This window comes from Elephantulus edwardii, unplaced genomic scaffold, assembly GCF_000299155.1.
Source record: "Elephantulus edwardii isolate Elephantulus edwardi_28Jun2011 unplaced genomic scaffold, EleEdw1.0 scaffold00196, whole genome shotgun sequence".
Taxonomy (NCBI): domain Eukaryota; kingdom Metazoa; phylum Chordata; class Mammalia; order Macroscelidea; family Macroscelididae; genus Elephantulus; species Elephantulus edwardii.
In genome coordinates, this window is record NW_006399946.1 from 77,428 (window position 1) to 92,898 (window position 15,471).

Consider the following 15,471-nt stretch of genomic DNA (forward strand, 5'->3'; position numbering starts at 1 on the left):
ACTGCCTCTTGGTCCAAGTATAGGTTTCGCATTAGCACTATTAAATGTTCTGGGATTCCCATTCTTCTCATAGTCAGCCACAGTTTGTTATGATACACGCAGTTAAATGCCTTTGCATAATCAATGAAACACAGATAGACATTCTTCTGGTATTCTCTGTTTTCAGCTAAGATCCATCTAACATCAGCAACAGTATCCCTAGTACCATGACCCCTTCTAAACCCAGCCTGGACTTCTGGTAGTTCTCTGCTAATGTACTGTTCCCATTGTTTTTGGATAATCTTCAGTAGAATCTTGCTTGCATGTGAAATCAATGATATTGTTTTGTAGTTTCCACACTGATTCATTAATTCATAGTAAGCATTATACACTTGCTGTAGAGGGTCAAGGACTACAGCCTTCAGTCTGGACTGAGGCTCAATGTCAAGAAGACAAAGATTCTCACCACTGGACCAATTGGTAGCATCAGGATGGATGGCAAAGAGATTGAGATTGTTCACAGCTTCAGTTTGCTCGGCTCCACAGTCAACACTCTTGGCACCAGCAGTCAGGAAATAAAAAAACGTATTTCGATGGAAAAGTCTGCTGTTAGGGACCTCTCTAAAGTACTCAAGAGCAATGATGTCTCTCTGGAAACTAAGTTGCGCCTGATATAGGCCATGGTCATTGCAATCACTTGTTATTCATCAGAGAGTTGGACAATGACGAGGGAGGACAGAAGGAGAATTGATGCCTTTGAGCTGTGGTGCTGGAGAAGAGTACTGAATGTACCATGGACTACCTAGAAAAGAAGCAGATTCATCCTGGAGAGGGTTAAACCAGGCTATTCCTTGGAGGAAGGATTCTCGGGCTTCGTCTGAAATACTTTGGACATGTTGTAAGGAGAGACGGGTCCTTGGAGAGGGACATCATGCTTGGTAGGGTGGAGGGACAGCACAGGAGGGGAAGACCCTCTATGAGGTGGATTGATTCAGTGACTGGGGTAATCGGGATGGGTGTGTCAGAGGCAATGCACTTGGCACAGGATAGAGCAGGGTTTACACCTGTTGTCCATAGGGTCGCTATGAGTCACAAATGACTCGATGGCACATAACAACAACAAGAAGCATTAAACAGTTAATTCCAATTTACCTACATTGTAGTTCATAAATTCATCAGAACATATTGATTCATTAATTCATAGTAAGCATTAACAGTTAACTGAAAATTATCTATGTTGCTATTAATAAATTCATATTAACATATTTCATAGCATAGTGGGAACACTCACCCCTGGGGAAGCCTAACTTGTTTCCTTGGTCTTCATGGCCACTGGTCTGATCAGAGTCCTTGGCTGGTTCAGTAGTTCAGAGCCACTGGCCTGGGTCCATAGTTCACAGCCATTCGTGTAGCCAGGGTCTTCAGCTGTCTTATCAGCTCATGTCTATCAGTGTGGCCAGAGTCCTGTGCTGTCTCAGCAGCTTATGTTCATCAGTGTGGCCAGAGTCCTCAGCAGTCTTGGCAGCTCATGTCTGTGAGTGTGGCCAGAGGCTTCAACTGTCTCAGCAGCTCATGTTCCTCAGTGTGGCCAGAGACCTCAGTGGTCTCAGCAGCTCATGTCCATTGGTGTGGCCAGAGTCCTTGGCTTTGAAAAGAGCCTTTGAGTCTTTGGCTCTGAGAAGAGCCTTTGGGTCTTCAGTGGTTAGCTCATTGTCTTTGGCAGAAGTGCAGAGAGATCTGCTGGGTACAGCCAGAGTTTTTCTACTTTAGCTTCCCCAGTTTACATTATTGTGAGGCAAGTGGGACATACTGAGTGGGACATGTTGAATAACAATATGAGTTTGACCAGTCATGTTCAATACAAGTTATGGTTCGTTAGCACCATGAGCAGTAACAAGTTACATTCCCTTATCAGAGGTTTACAAATGTTGAGGCCAGGAGGCCCTAAGGCCTCTAAGGCCTGTTTATGCATATCAAACTGTTTAGTCTATTTTTCATGAATATTCCTAACATATTTTCTAACATATAACAGCAAATTCTTAACATTATTTCTAACATATAACATGGCAAATTCTTAACATATTTATTTTTTCTTCTTTTGTTTATGTTTCAAAACAAATTTATAATATTTTCTATAATATGTTTTACAGCAAATTACTTTATTTCCTGCTCATAACACAGAATAGAGTGGTGTTGTATAGAGCTTTTACTGGCTGAATTTTCAGAAGAAGATCACAAGGCCATTCTGAGGTACCTGTGGATGGATTTGAACTTTCAGATTTTTTGGCTCGCAGCCATTTGTACCACTGCTTGACTTTGAGAGCAGAATTAGGTATTTGTAATTAATCTGTTTGCCTAAAATGCATCTGAGAGCTGGACGGTGAATAAAGGTGATAGAAGAATTGATGCCCTTGGGTTGTTTTGTTTGAGAAGAATACTGAATATCCCATGGAATGCAAAGAGAATAAACAAATATGTCTTGGACAAAGTTCAGCTAGGGCAGATTAGAGGCAAAGATGGTGAAACTTTGTCTCAGATACTTTGGACATGTTGTTAGCAGGGGCTAGTCCTTAGCGAGAAGGGCATCATGCTTGGAAAAGTGTAAGATCATGAAAGAAGGGGAAGATTCTTTCTGAGATGAATTGACACAGTGAGTGTAACAATGTGAAGAGATGATGAGGATAGCACAGGATAGGACAAGGTTTATATATAGAGGGTTACTGTGAGTCATTCTCAGCTCAACTACAACAATAACATTTAAAAAAATAGGAAACCCTCCTTTTGAAGGTCTTTGTAAAAGTCCACAGACAAGTTCAGTTAAATTTTAGTCTTGATTCTAGAATTTGGTAGTGTCAGAGTTTTACTTTATTGCAGCCTGAGATTTTTGGTTTATAATTTCATAATTACAGATTTAATATGATTAATAAATGTGATGATTCACATTGGAAAATTTGTCATTCAGAATTTTTCTTTCCAGAATTGTGTTATCAGCACAAAATAATAATTTATATGAGTAATTCTTTTTGTGTGCTGTTGAGTTGAAATGGACTTATAGCTGACCCACCAACGAGTTCTCAGAGGCTGTAAATCACAAGGAGGAGATTGCCTGTCTTTCTCCACAGTGTGGCAGGTGGATTCAAACTGTGTGCCTTTAGGTTGACAGTGTAGCTCATTATTCAGTAGGCTATCAGAACTCTAATTTATGAGAAATGAATATCAATTCCCAAATAAGTGGATATTCCAAATATTGGTAGATTCAGCAGACATCTGATCATTATGATAAAAATGAGAATGAAACTGATTATCTCATAGGGGAACTTTTGCTAAACTTGATTCATGGTTGGTGGGTCTGAGTTGGTTTTAATCTGATGCCTCCTCTGCAGGCTTCTCTTACAGCAGCAGCAGAATAGCATCACGTGGCTCTGATTTCTTTCATTTGAGTCAAGTGATGTGAAACGTTTCATTGCTGCCATTGGATGGACTGTGACTGGTGGCGATCCCATGTGTGTAGAGTCACTTCATTGGAGGTTTTTGAGGGGTCCCCATTGCACTTGCAGAAGTAGGTCACAGGCTTGTCTCCTGAGACCCACGTGCATTTCAAGTGCCAGTCTTTTGCTAGGGGCCAAGGATTAACCGCTTGATCTACCCAGGATTCCTGAAGTAAAATTAGAAAACAGCAACAAAAGTATTTCTTGAGAGTTTTAGAAAACCAAACTTTGTTTTGAGAGAGATTTTCAACTGCAGGGAAGCTGATTTATCCTGTGAGAATCTTAGTGAACTTGACTTAGATTTAGAACATTTGGTTCTGACTTTACTAACAACCAGCTCTGTGACATCAAGAATGTCACACAGCTTCTTCTTATAACACTAGAGCCTTGGCTAAGATGGGTGGTGACATTCCTAGAGTCGTGTGTGTGTGTTGCCATCATTCAGTCCAGAAATAGTAGTGTGGGCTTGAGAGAGTTCTGGCAGACACCCCACTGTCTTTCCTCCCTATTAACAAACATTTCTTCATTGCTAGACAATTTCTCTTTTCCTGCTTTAACCTTGTGTCTTCTTCACATGGCAGTGCTATGGTTCCCTGGTGTTTTCCTAGGCTGTCTGGGAGTGTCAAAGTCTGAATAAGGTTCCATCATAAAAAGAAAAAGAGCTAAGTGATTCATGAAGAGTGGCCAGTGCCCAGGCTTAGGCTGTTCCTGACCCATAGCTTGAGCAGGGTCTTCCCCTCGTGGACAGCCAAGGAAGGGCAGGCACTGGCAGGGAGATAGGGGCCCAGGGATGTGGGGACTTGCAGCTGAATTTTGGGGCTGCCACAGGCTTACTGGCCAGAGAGGATACTGTGGTCCAGCTTATTGGTAAGAATATTTCTCTTCTCAGACAAATTAAAACTTTCCCTGGCCTTTTGCCCTATCAAATGTATAAAAGAGAAAAAATGTTTGGAGGGTGGGGGGAGAAAAACCCTGAATGTATTTGGTTGAAGAACTAAATCTGCATTTTCATAGGCCTTGCTGCGTTAACTGTTCAGAAAAGCCAGTATATCAGCATGAATCTTTCCTAGAATACAGTAAGAAGCACTGGATAATATCACCTTGGCTTTGTAATTCTCATTTTCAAGAGCATTTTGAGTGCTTCATTCCAGACTTTGTTGGGTGCTTTGGGGATTCAGGGTCGATTGTTCTGAGCAGTGTCCTTGGGGAGAGTAGATGGAGAGATAACAGGATCGTGCTTCCAAGATAGAGCAGCCCCTGTATTGTCAAACATCCCACCCACGGGGACTGAGTGAGAGTGGCCTTGAACTGTGAAGAGGATGCCCCCTTACACTGGGCAAGCTGTAGCATTGCAGAGAAATGGAGTTCAGAACTTGGCAACAGGAAGAGACAATGTGTAAACTGAAGATACCAAGAGGAGCAAAGTAGGACCAAATCTTGGGAGGCAATAGTAACAATTGGCCCCCGGACTCTGGGGTGATCCCTGGCCTCTGTGTGACTGGTCTTACCTCTTCTTGGTGCCCATCACCTCCTCAGCAGGTAACTGCTTCAGTCCATAAAGGCCAGTGCACTTGTTGGATAAATGAAGACTGAGTGAGTGCCTGGACCCTGAGAAGGAAAATTCCCAAACCATGACCAAGAAGCAGGACCTGGAGGGAAGGAGAAGGACTCATGGAAGTAGAAGCTGGCACAGCTCACCTGTCTTTGCTAGACAAACAGGGCAGGTGGTAACCAGCTTTTCTCATGAAGAATGCATTTCAGAGTTTTGTGGTGGAGTCAGGGGGACCTATACACCTATGACAAAACAGAAAAAAAAAGCCACTATGGTCTGTGGTGGAGAGATCCATCCTGCCCACTCTATAGCTTGTAAAGCACAGCCCTCCTTGGGATAGAGTACTTCCAGCAGAGATTTTTTTTAATTAAATTTTATTAATTTTAATGAACACTTATAGAGATTTTGGGTTTCCATTCATTTATTGTTGCACTATTTTCTCTACCCTCCTCCCCAGTTCGTTCCTCTTTTTTTTCCCCCTTGAAAGTTTATTTTAATTGTCCAGTTGCCACAGTGCTTGTCAAAGCCAGTTCTGATTAATCTCCTTTGTCAGTGTGTCTTTTGCCATTCCCAATCACTCCTCCCTGAGAGAGACTTCACCCTGATTCATAAGGAAAAGGGGACGGCTTATTCTCTTAGCTATTTCCTGCTGAAAAGGGATGCTGTAGGTTTCAGGGTGAAGATCTTCTCTCACTACTCTAAAGGGCCCCTTTGGCAATAGGAAACACATAGACTGTTATGGAGATTGATTTTGGAATTTAGATGCACTGTTATCAATTGTGCTTAGCTGTACATGTTCATATCCTTGAAGATATATCATGGAAGTATTGCAGCCTAGAAGACACAAATTTAACTAACAAGTTAAACATACATGAGTAAAAAATTAAAAAGCAATAATATTCCAAGTAGAGGCTCTAATAGTGGCACAAATCAAGTTACAGAAGGAAGGTAGTTCTTACAATAGAAGGCCTATAGACTAGCACTTTGTCTATTATAGTATAAAGGTTAGGAACCACAAAATGTAGAGGCTCAACTATGTCATTTATTGGTCTTAAGTCCTGGACCAAATTCCATCTACCACTGTGTTGTTTTACAACTCAGAAGTCCTCATGCAAGGCAGAGGTGAAGTAAGGAAATGCTTATGAGGTTTTCCATCAATTCCAACCACTAATAAATAGTGAGAAGAGTTGGGACCTCAGAATGGTTTTAGGACCAAATAGTAGGTTCTTGTGTCCAGGAGAAAACGGATATACTTACCAGTAATGTTAATGCTCACCCACATCTCTGCTGGGAGGATCTAAATCATAGAAGCAACCTCCTTTGTTTCCAACTGGGAGCAGGGACCTGTCAGTCCTGTCAGCCACGAGGACCTGATGTGGGCCACCCTTGGTCAAGTGTCCTTCAGATTCACACTTAAAGCAAGTGAGTGGGAGCTTCCTCTCTACTCCCTTGCCTATCTGTGGCTCTCGTCTGTGACACTGTCTACTGTAGTGGCCCAGCTTTCCACAGTGGAAGCAATTCTGACCTCCCTTATTACCTTTGGGTGGCACTGTATATGAGTAAGACTTCCTTTTCCTGACACAGGCCCTAAACTGGCAGCAATAGCTGCCCCAATAATTTTGGCCATTCTCTGGTCTTTTCTCTTCCCTCTAGATCCCAGTTGTTAAAAGAGGGAAAAATGTAAGCAAATGTATAACAAATAATTTTGAACATTATAGTCTTTTAAGCTTAAGGCTGGAAATATTAACAATATGATCATTTCCAATCCACAGATACTTGTTCCAATGCAGTTCTTATTTTCCATAAGTGGTTTTGGTAAGAAGAATATTGTAAATGTGGATACAGTTACACTATTCCTCCTCCATGGCACAATATAGTGTTATTAGCATGAGCAGTTATAAATCCATTGCCATCCTTACTCTAACTTAATTTTTTTTAATTTAAATTTGTTATTAATTTCAGTAAAAATTTACAGAGGCTTTGGATTTCCACTCATTCATTGTTGCACATTTCTCCCCTCCCAAGGCTCCTCCCAGAACACTACCCTCTTGGAAAAGTAAAAGAAAAATTCCCTTCACTGTTTTACAAACCCTCCCCCAGGTCCACTCCGCCATGTAGCCAGTGCTCTAGACTCCTGTCATGACAGAAATACCTAATCACATATCTCTTTTAAACAGTTTTCTCCCTCCTCTGTTTCAGTGCAATATACATTATTGAACTCATCTTACTCAGTCTCTTCCCAACCCCAGGTCAGTCCTGTTTTACAACAGTGGCACCACACAATATTTGTCCTTTTGTGACTGGGATATTTCACTCAGCATAATGTTCTCTAGAGTCAACCATTTTGAATAATATTGCATGAGTTCCTTGTTTTTCAGTGCAGCATAGTATTCCACTGTGTGAATATACCACAGCTTCTCTATCCATTCGTTTGTTGATGGGCTCCTAGGTTGTTTCCAACTCCTTGCTATTGTGAACAAAGCTGCAATAAACATGGGTGGCACAGCAGAGATATTTTTATCTTCAGCAGTTGTTTTGAATTTCTGTGGTATTGTATGGTAAGGACCTAGCCATTTACAAAGGATTTTATGAGCAGCCAAGAGTGGAAAACCCGAGTTGTGCTTGGGATTGTGGGTACTGTGAAGGAACATTAGCTGGACCGTAGACTGCGACACTGCTCAGAAGTAGCAGCAGCTTTGATTTGGAATCTTAGCGGCTGTTGTTTTCATTCTGTTGTCATGGGCAGCAATTTGTACACTGCAGATATGCAGCAGTGGACACTGTCCTTCCTTGTGACTTCAGAGCCCAGGCAGAGCCCCAGATTGGCTGTAATTGTGTTGTGTCCTCTATCCCCCCACACGCACACACAACTGTGTACATACACACAAACAATTAAGATTGAAAATCAATTGGTGTTACATGTCAGTGTTGGGGATAAAACCCCTAACATCTCTGAGAAAGAAACTGGGCTAAATATATCTAGTGTCCTTCACTTTGAGGCCTCAACATACCATGTCCCTGTGATCCTTCCTCATAAGAGCCTGGCAGTGTGACCTTTGTCGTGACGATGACCTTTGGTGACCACTCCTTCTACCTGCCTTGCCATCTCTCTCAGAAGATGTTGACAACTGTACTAGTCTATTTTGTGGGTTATTTCCTGACTTATTTCGTCTCTACCACTGATGTTTTTAATTTCTGAGATACATCTCGTTCTGTGAACACTCTTTTACAATACAAATACTTAGTACCCTTTAACTCAGACTATTAAGCAGACTTGGAGCTCTTTGTGGACAGGCTTTGCTAGCATTGTACACGTGGCCTACAGCTGGTGGGTCCCAAATGCCAGGATCTTCATTGGAGACCAGGGTAATATAAACTGAGAGGTACCAGAAGAAAGGGCTGGCATGATCCACACGTGTAGGTATTTTGACTTCGGATGATTTGTCTTGAGGATTGCTCTATACCCCTCCAGGCTGTGCCTGAAGGGCCCCAAGCACTGCTGGTCTCCTCTGATGCAGGTTTCCCAGAGTCATGTTCCTGTCTGCCAGTGATGGGGCACAGAGTCCAGGATGATGATTTTGTGCAGCCTGTCATCTCACCTGCTTCTGCCCTTGCCCTCCAGCTTTTCCTGTCCTCTCACTGTCTGTAACTCAAACCTACCAGCTTCTCCTTGTCTCTCCTTTCAGACCCTGAAGTGTCAGCTTTTCCCTGTTAGTCTGCTTTTAATCCTCTGAATTTGTTGATATGTCTCATCTGGTGCAAGTTACCTGCCTGTTTCCTTCATCTAACAAATTTATGTCTTTGTTTTTAAAATGATTTTACAAAGTTTTGAAAAGGGGTGGATTTTAGCTTCTGTGTGCCATTTCCAATGTATACTTGGACTTATCTTTTAATCTACTTTAAAGAGTTAATTTGTAGTGAAAGTTTGGAGATGAGACCTTTCCATAAATAGGCAGAATTGGAGATTATATGGTTATCAGATCCTAAAGAGAAATGTTAGAAATGTAGAAACTAGAATTCATTGTTGTATAGGGTATACTTAGAGAAACATTTTCTTTTTTTAGTGCTTGAGTTTTGAAAAAAATTATTCTATCAAAACAATGTGTATTACCATGTTGCAAAAATGTTCAAATTTCTGGCAATATATGTCTCATAAACATGCTGGTCTAGTTTGCTGTGTTTATGTGGGCCATGTTCCTGTATTTTTATCATGTGTTTTTTATTCCTATGAAGTCAATGTGACTTCATTATACAAAATGCTAAAAAACAGAAGGCAGTAGTACCCTTTCTCTCTTCCCCTCAGTTCTCCAATCAGAAAACCTCTCTCATTATGCTTCTTGTTTGCTTTGCATCTGAATTTGCCCTCCTCAGGCCTCATGGCTGTATCCTCATTCCTTTCCAGGACACTGGGGTTGGGAAATCAAGCATCGTGTGCCGATTTGTCCAGGATCACTTTGACCACAACATCAGCCCGACTATTGGGTGAGTTCTGTATGTTATTTTCCTTCATATTTTTCCCTTTTAAAACACATGAGAGGTCCCTCTCTGAGTGTCTGAGGCTTTCAGCAGGGCATAGTGCTCATTTCAGCCAATTAAAATCTGTCCCAGATCTAAGGTTATGACAAATTTCTGACCAAAGTACGGAGGTTTATTATCCTTCTTAGTTATTGTTTTCCCTGGCCAGCCTTCCAAATGCTGCAACTAAAGGCCATTTCCTTTATCTTTTTGCAAATTATGTCTGCTTTATATTCAGTTGGATATGTTCTAGGATTCTTCTTTTAACTTGCCTGCTGAGTGTACCTAGGACATGTTGTCACATGTACCTGTCCAAACAGTCCGTGGAGCATGTCCATTTTTGTTCTGGTTTGATCTAAGGCTGGTGTTTCCACTTTTCAGATGATTGTGGAGGGTGACAGTATACTGCTGCATTTTCAGACCTGGACTTTGGAAGGTCAAGGGCTTTCCTAGTCCACCTTCTCTTTTCTGATGGATCGTCTGGCTGCATGTGCTTTTTGCAGGGCTATTTTTCAAATGGCTACCTTCATTTCTTTACACATATCCCTCATAATTTTTTCACCCTAAAGATAAACTCTTTATGGAGAATGATACCTTACTTCCTCTCTGAGGAGCCTTGTTGTATTGATGATAACAGAAGAGATTGTCAAATGAAGGTGGATAAAATTCATGTTAGGGATTAAGCACTTAAGTCTGTCTCAATTGATTAACAGACCAAGGGTTAGGCATGTACATGTGTCAAATTTTATGTTTCAAAAATGGCTTAGGTGGGGAGCTCTGGTGGCCTAGTGGCAAGAAGCTGCACTGCAATCCCAGAGGTGCATGGTTCGAATCCACGAGATGCTCTGCCGGGAAAGGAGGGACAATCTCCTCCTGTACCACTCAGATCTGATTTGATGGTACACAGACACACAAAATAATAAAAAAAAAATTAAAAAAAATGGCTTAGGAAACATGTTCATAAAAATGTCTTAAGAACTATGTAGAGTCTGAGAGTTTACTCTATTTACAAAGAAAACACACTGCAATATTAGCCAAAAAGCTGGCTATTTTTAGCTATTGTCTTAACCCCCCTCTGATCTCCAGCTACTTTAACTGCAGATACATGGTTTTGTAAATTATCAACAGCTGTGATACTGTGTAAGTGTAAGAGGGCTTCCCATACTGAAGAACTAGAGTTGCAGTGGACACTATTTGAGGGAGACTGAAACAAGACCCTGTTGAAAGTAAGACCTTGGTGGTGTGGCCCTTGTGATGGTGGTGGAGAAACTATGGCATTGCTGTGGAAAAATTGTGGCAAGATGTAAGCAGAGGAGCCATAAGATAAAAACTACAGTTAAAGGTTTTTGCTATTTTTGCCGGATGCTTGAAGGAGAAATTGACTTATAACTTCTCTGAGGCAAAGCTTGTTGGATGATTTGGATTTGAATGTCAAACTAGAACAGAGCCTGGACTAACTGAGGAATTATTTATGTCTTGGGACTGCTAGACTTAGCCTGGACTTGTGTTGTGAGATACTCTGCATATCCCACTCTTTAAGTTACTTCCCTAATAAGCCTCATTCTTGGTAACATAACTGTGAGTCTACAATGAATAAATGAATCTCTTGCTGCTAGTGTATCTCTAGAGGCATCATGGAGTTGGGCTATGGACTATTTATCTGCTTTCTGCTCTGGGGTGGTGATGGGCTGTGCTATTCTCTCTCCTGGCCGTTTCAAAGAGACACTCATGGCCCTGTGCACCCATATCCCATTTTCAGATCTACAAACAAATGTGTTCATAAAAAACCAAGACCATGGTGAAAACAGTTACGGCGCTTTCTCAAAAAGTAGCATATAGAAATACCATTTGACCCAGCAGTTCCACTATTGGGAATATACCCTAAAGAAACCAGAACTGCCCCCAAAGCAGATATTTGCATGTATATTGCAGCTTTGTTCACAATAGCAAACAGTTGGAAACAATGCAAGTGCCCATCAGCAAATGAATGGATAGAAAAGCTGTGGTATATTCACACAATGGAATACTATGCTGCATTGAAAAACAAGGAACTCATGAAATATTATGCAAAATGGGTACCCTGGAGGACATTATGCTGAGTGAAATATCTTAATCACAAAAGGACAGATAATACCACTCTTGTAAAGTGGGACTGACATCATGGTTGGGTTGAAGCTGAGAGGGGTTAAATAAGAGATGGTATACTGCATTGAAACAGATGAGAGAGAGAACTGTTTAGGAGGAATATGTTGTTTTTAGGTGCTACCGAGTCTCCTGTGACTCATAGCGACGCTATGTACAACAGCCCTAAACCCTGCTCTATCCTGTGCCAACCTCACTATCTCCAACACACCTACCCCCACTACCCCAGTCACTGAATCAATCCACCTCATAGAGGGTCTTTCTCTCCTGCACTGTGTCTCCACCCTCCCAAGCATGACGTGCTTCTCCAAGAACTGGTCCCTCCTTGCAACATGACCATGTCCAAAGTATGTCAGACGAAGCTTCAGAATCCTTGACTCCAAGGAGCAGCCTGGTTTAACCCTCTCCAGGATGAATCTGTTTGTTTTCTTGGCAGTCCATGGTATATTCAATAATCTTCCAACACCACAGCTCAAAGGCATCAATTCTCCTTCTATCTTCCCTAGTCATTGTCCAGCTCTCTGACACATAGCAGGTGATTGCAAAGACCATGGCCTGTATTAGGTGCACCTTAGTCTCCAGAGTGACACCCTTGCTCTTCAGTATTTTGGAGAGGCCCCTAACAGCAGGCTTTCCCATCTCAATATGTCTTTTAATTTCCTGGCTACTGGTGTCAAGAGTGTTGATTGTGGAGCCATGCAAACTAAAGCTGTTAACAGTCTCAATCTCTTCACCATCTGTCCTGATGCTGCCAATTGGCCCAGTGGTGAGAATCTTTGTCTTCTTGATACTGAGCTTCAATACATATTGAAGGCTGCAATTCTTGACCTTCTGCGGCTAGTGTTTAAGGTCCTCCTTAGTTCAGTAAGCAGGGTTGTGTCATCTGCTTAACACAGACTGTTGATGAGTCTTCCACCAATCCTGATGCCACACTTCTCCTCACACAGCCCCACCTCCCAGATAATCTGTTCTGCATATAGGTCGAAAAGGTACGAAGATAGGATGTATCCCTGGCATACATCCTTCCCAGTTTTGAACCATTCAGTGTTTCTGAAACTGCCTCTTGGTCCAAGTATAGGTTTCGCATTAGCATGATCAAGTGTTTTGGGATTCCTATTCTTCTCAGAGTCAGTCACAGTTTGTTATGATCCACACAGTCAGATGTCTTTGCATAATCGTTATGACATAGATAGACATTTCTCTAGTACGCCCTGCTTTCGGCCAAGATCCATCTAACATTAGCTACAATATCCCTAGTAACATGACCCCTACTAAAGCCAGCCTACACTTCTGTTAGTTCTCTGCTGATATGCTGTTCCAGTCATTTTTGGATAATCTTCAGCAGAATCTTGCTTGCATGTGATATCAATGATAGTGTTAAATAATTTCCACACTGTATTGGGTCACCTTTCTTTGTAATGGGAACAAATATAGATATCTTCCAGTCAGTTGGCCAAGTGGTTGTCCTCCAGATTTCTTGACACAACTTAGTGAGCACATCTGCTCACTAAGCAGAAATATATCAGTCTGTGTACCATCAATTCCTGGCACCCTATTTTTTTTGTCAATTCCTTCAAAGCGGCTTGAACTTCTTCCTTCATCACCATAGGCTCTTGCTCATATGTTGTTTTATGAAATTCTTCTCTGTGTGCCAATTCCTTTCAGTACAACAACTGTAGACTCTATCTTCTTTTAATACTTCCTGGATCATTTAATATTCTGCCCAAAACATCCTTTTTTTTTTTGTTTTTCTTTTTTTTTTAAATTTTTTTTCCAAAACATCCTTAAGTATTGCAACTCGAGGTTTGAATTTGTTCCTCAGTTCCTTGAACTTAAGAAATGCTGAGCAAGTTTGGCCCTTTTGATTTTCTGACTCCAGCTCCTTGCACATTTCATTGTAATATTTTGCTTTGTCATCCCGTGCTGCCTTTTGAAATCTTCTATTCAACTCTTTAATATTTTGAATTCTTCCCTGTGCTTTGGCTTCTCAGTGCTCTAGTGCAATATTCAGAGTCTCTTCTGACATCTATTTTGGTCTTTTCCTCCTTCTCTGTCTTTGTAATGACCTTTTGCCCTCTTCCTGGGTAATACTCCTGATATCCTCCCACAGCTCATCCGGTCTTCGCTCACTGGTGTTCAAGGCCTCAAACCTGTTCCTGAGATGGATTTGAAATTCAGGTGGGATAGACTCAAGGTCATATTTTGGTTCCCATGGATTTTATTTAATTTTCCTTAGCTTCAGCTTGAACTTGCATATGAGTAGTTGATGTCTGTTCCACAATCAGCACTTGGCCTAGTTTTCACAGCTGATATTGAGCTTTTCCAGCAGTTTTTTCCACAGATGTAATCAATCTGATTCCTATGCATACCTTTAGGTAAATCCATGTGTATAACCTGTGTTTAGGTATTACTGTCATGACAAGAGTCCAGAATGAAAGCTGCATAATCAAGTGGACTAGGAGGCGGGGGGATTGTATAACAATGAAAGATCTTTTTTTTTTTTAAACTTTTCAAAGAAAAAGCAAACTGGGGGAGGGGTGGGCAGGGAGGAAAGTATGCAACAATGAATGAATGGAAATCCAAAGTCTCTGTAAATTTCATTAAAATAAATAAACAATTTAAAAACCACACAACAACGAAAAATATGTCTCAAGAGCTATGTAGGGTCTGAAAGATTACTTACAAGGTAATTGTACTGGCCATTGTTTCATAGATCTTCATAGAAGACACCAGAAGTCTCAGTAATACATTGAGGCAGTGCCAATACCCAGAGTATTGCCTTTTTATATTGGCTTCCTGAGCCAAAGAGGACTGGAAATGTTTGCTGCAAAAGATCAAGGACTATATCTATCAATATAAACTCTATCTCAACATTAAGAAAACAGAAATCCTTAGCCTTGGGCCAATATCAATATCAGTATCATGGAGAAAAGATTGAAATTGTCAATGATTTCATCTTACTTGAATCTTTCCTTAGTACCAGCAGTTAAGAAATCAAAAGACAATTCATGTTGCTTTTCTGGGAAAATCTGCTGTCAAGGACATCTCCAGAGGTTTAAAGAACAATGATGTAATTTTAAAGGCTAAGATACTCCTGATTCAAAGATCCTCTCAATTATTTTCTATGCATCAGAGAGCTGGACAGTGAATACAGCTAACAGAATTGACGTCTTTGAGTTGTAGTATTAGAGCAAAGTACTGAATATCCCTTGGATTGCCAGGTGAACAACAAGTCTATCTTGGAGAAAGTGAAACCAGTTCTTTAGAAGCAAGGAAAGTGAAACTTTGTCTCACATCCTTTGGGCATGTTGTTAGGAGGTGCCAGTCTTTGAAGAAGAACATCAGAATAAGAGAGGAAGACCCTCACCAAGATGTATTGACATGATGACAATAAAAATGGCCTCAAGTGTGTCAGAGATGGTGAAGATGGCAAAGCATGTGGCCCCTTGCAGATAATTTTCATAGAGTTGCTATAAATTGCTGTTGACTTGACAGTATATAACAGTAGCAACTAAAAAAATAACAAAGGAATAAAAATAGCATTAAAATATTTTTTAATAGAAGCATTATTTAATTTTTCATTTCGTTCTCTTGACATAAGAGTTGGAACTGACTCATAACTGCCCCTTAAGCAGGTATTTGTGATATATGTGGATCATGTGGCCAGAAAATGGGGAAAACACATTAAGCTTCTTAGTAGTAGTAACAATACTAGTGACAACACAAACATATTGGCTTATAATTTACATTTTTTAGTATATTATACATTTGTGGATATTTATTAACAAAATTATT

General features: G+C 40.9%; 1 protein-coding gene across 1 annotated transcript in view; it reads left to right on the plus strand.

The window, feature by feature from the left end:
- The window catches only part of LOC102867636 (ras-related protein Rab-31-like), a 316,824-nt gene that overhangs the window by 72,527 nt on the left and 228,826 nt on the right, over positions 1–15,471 (plus strand). Inside the window, exon 2 of the mRNA XM_006897024.1 lies at positions 9,391–9,501. Coding sequence (XP_006897086.1) covers positions 9,391–9,501 — 111 coding nt within the window. The remainder of the gene's footprint in view (positions 1–9,390; positions 9,502–15,471) is intronic.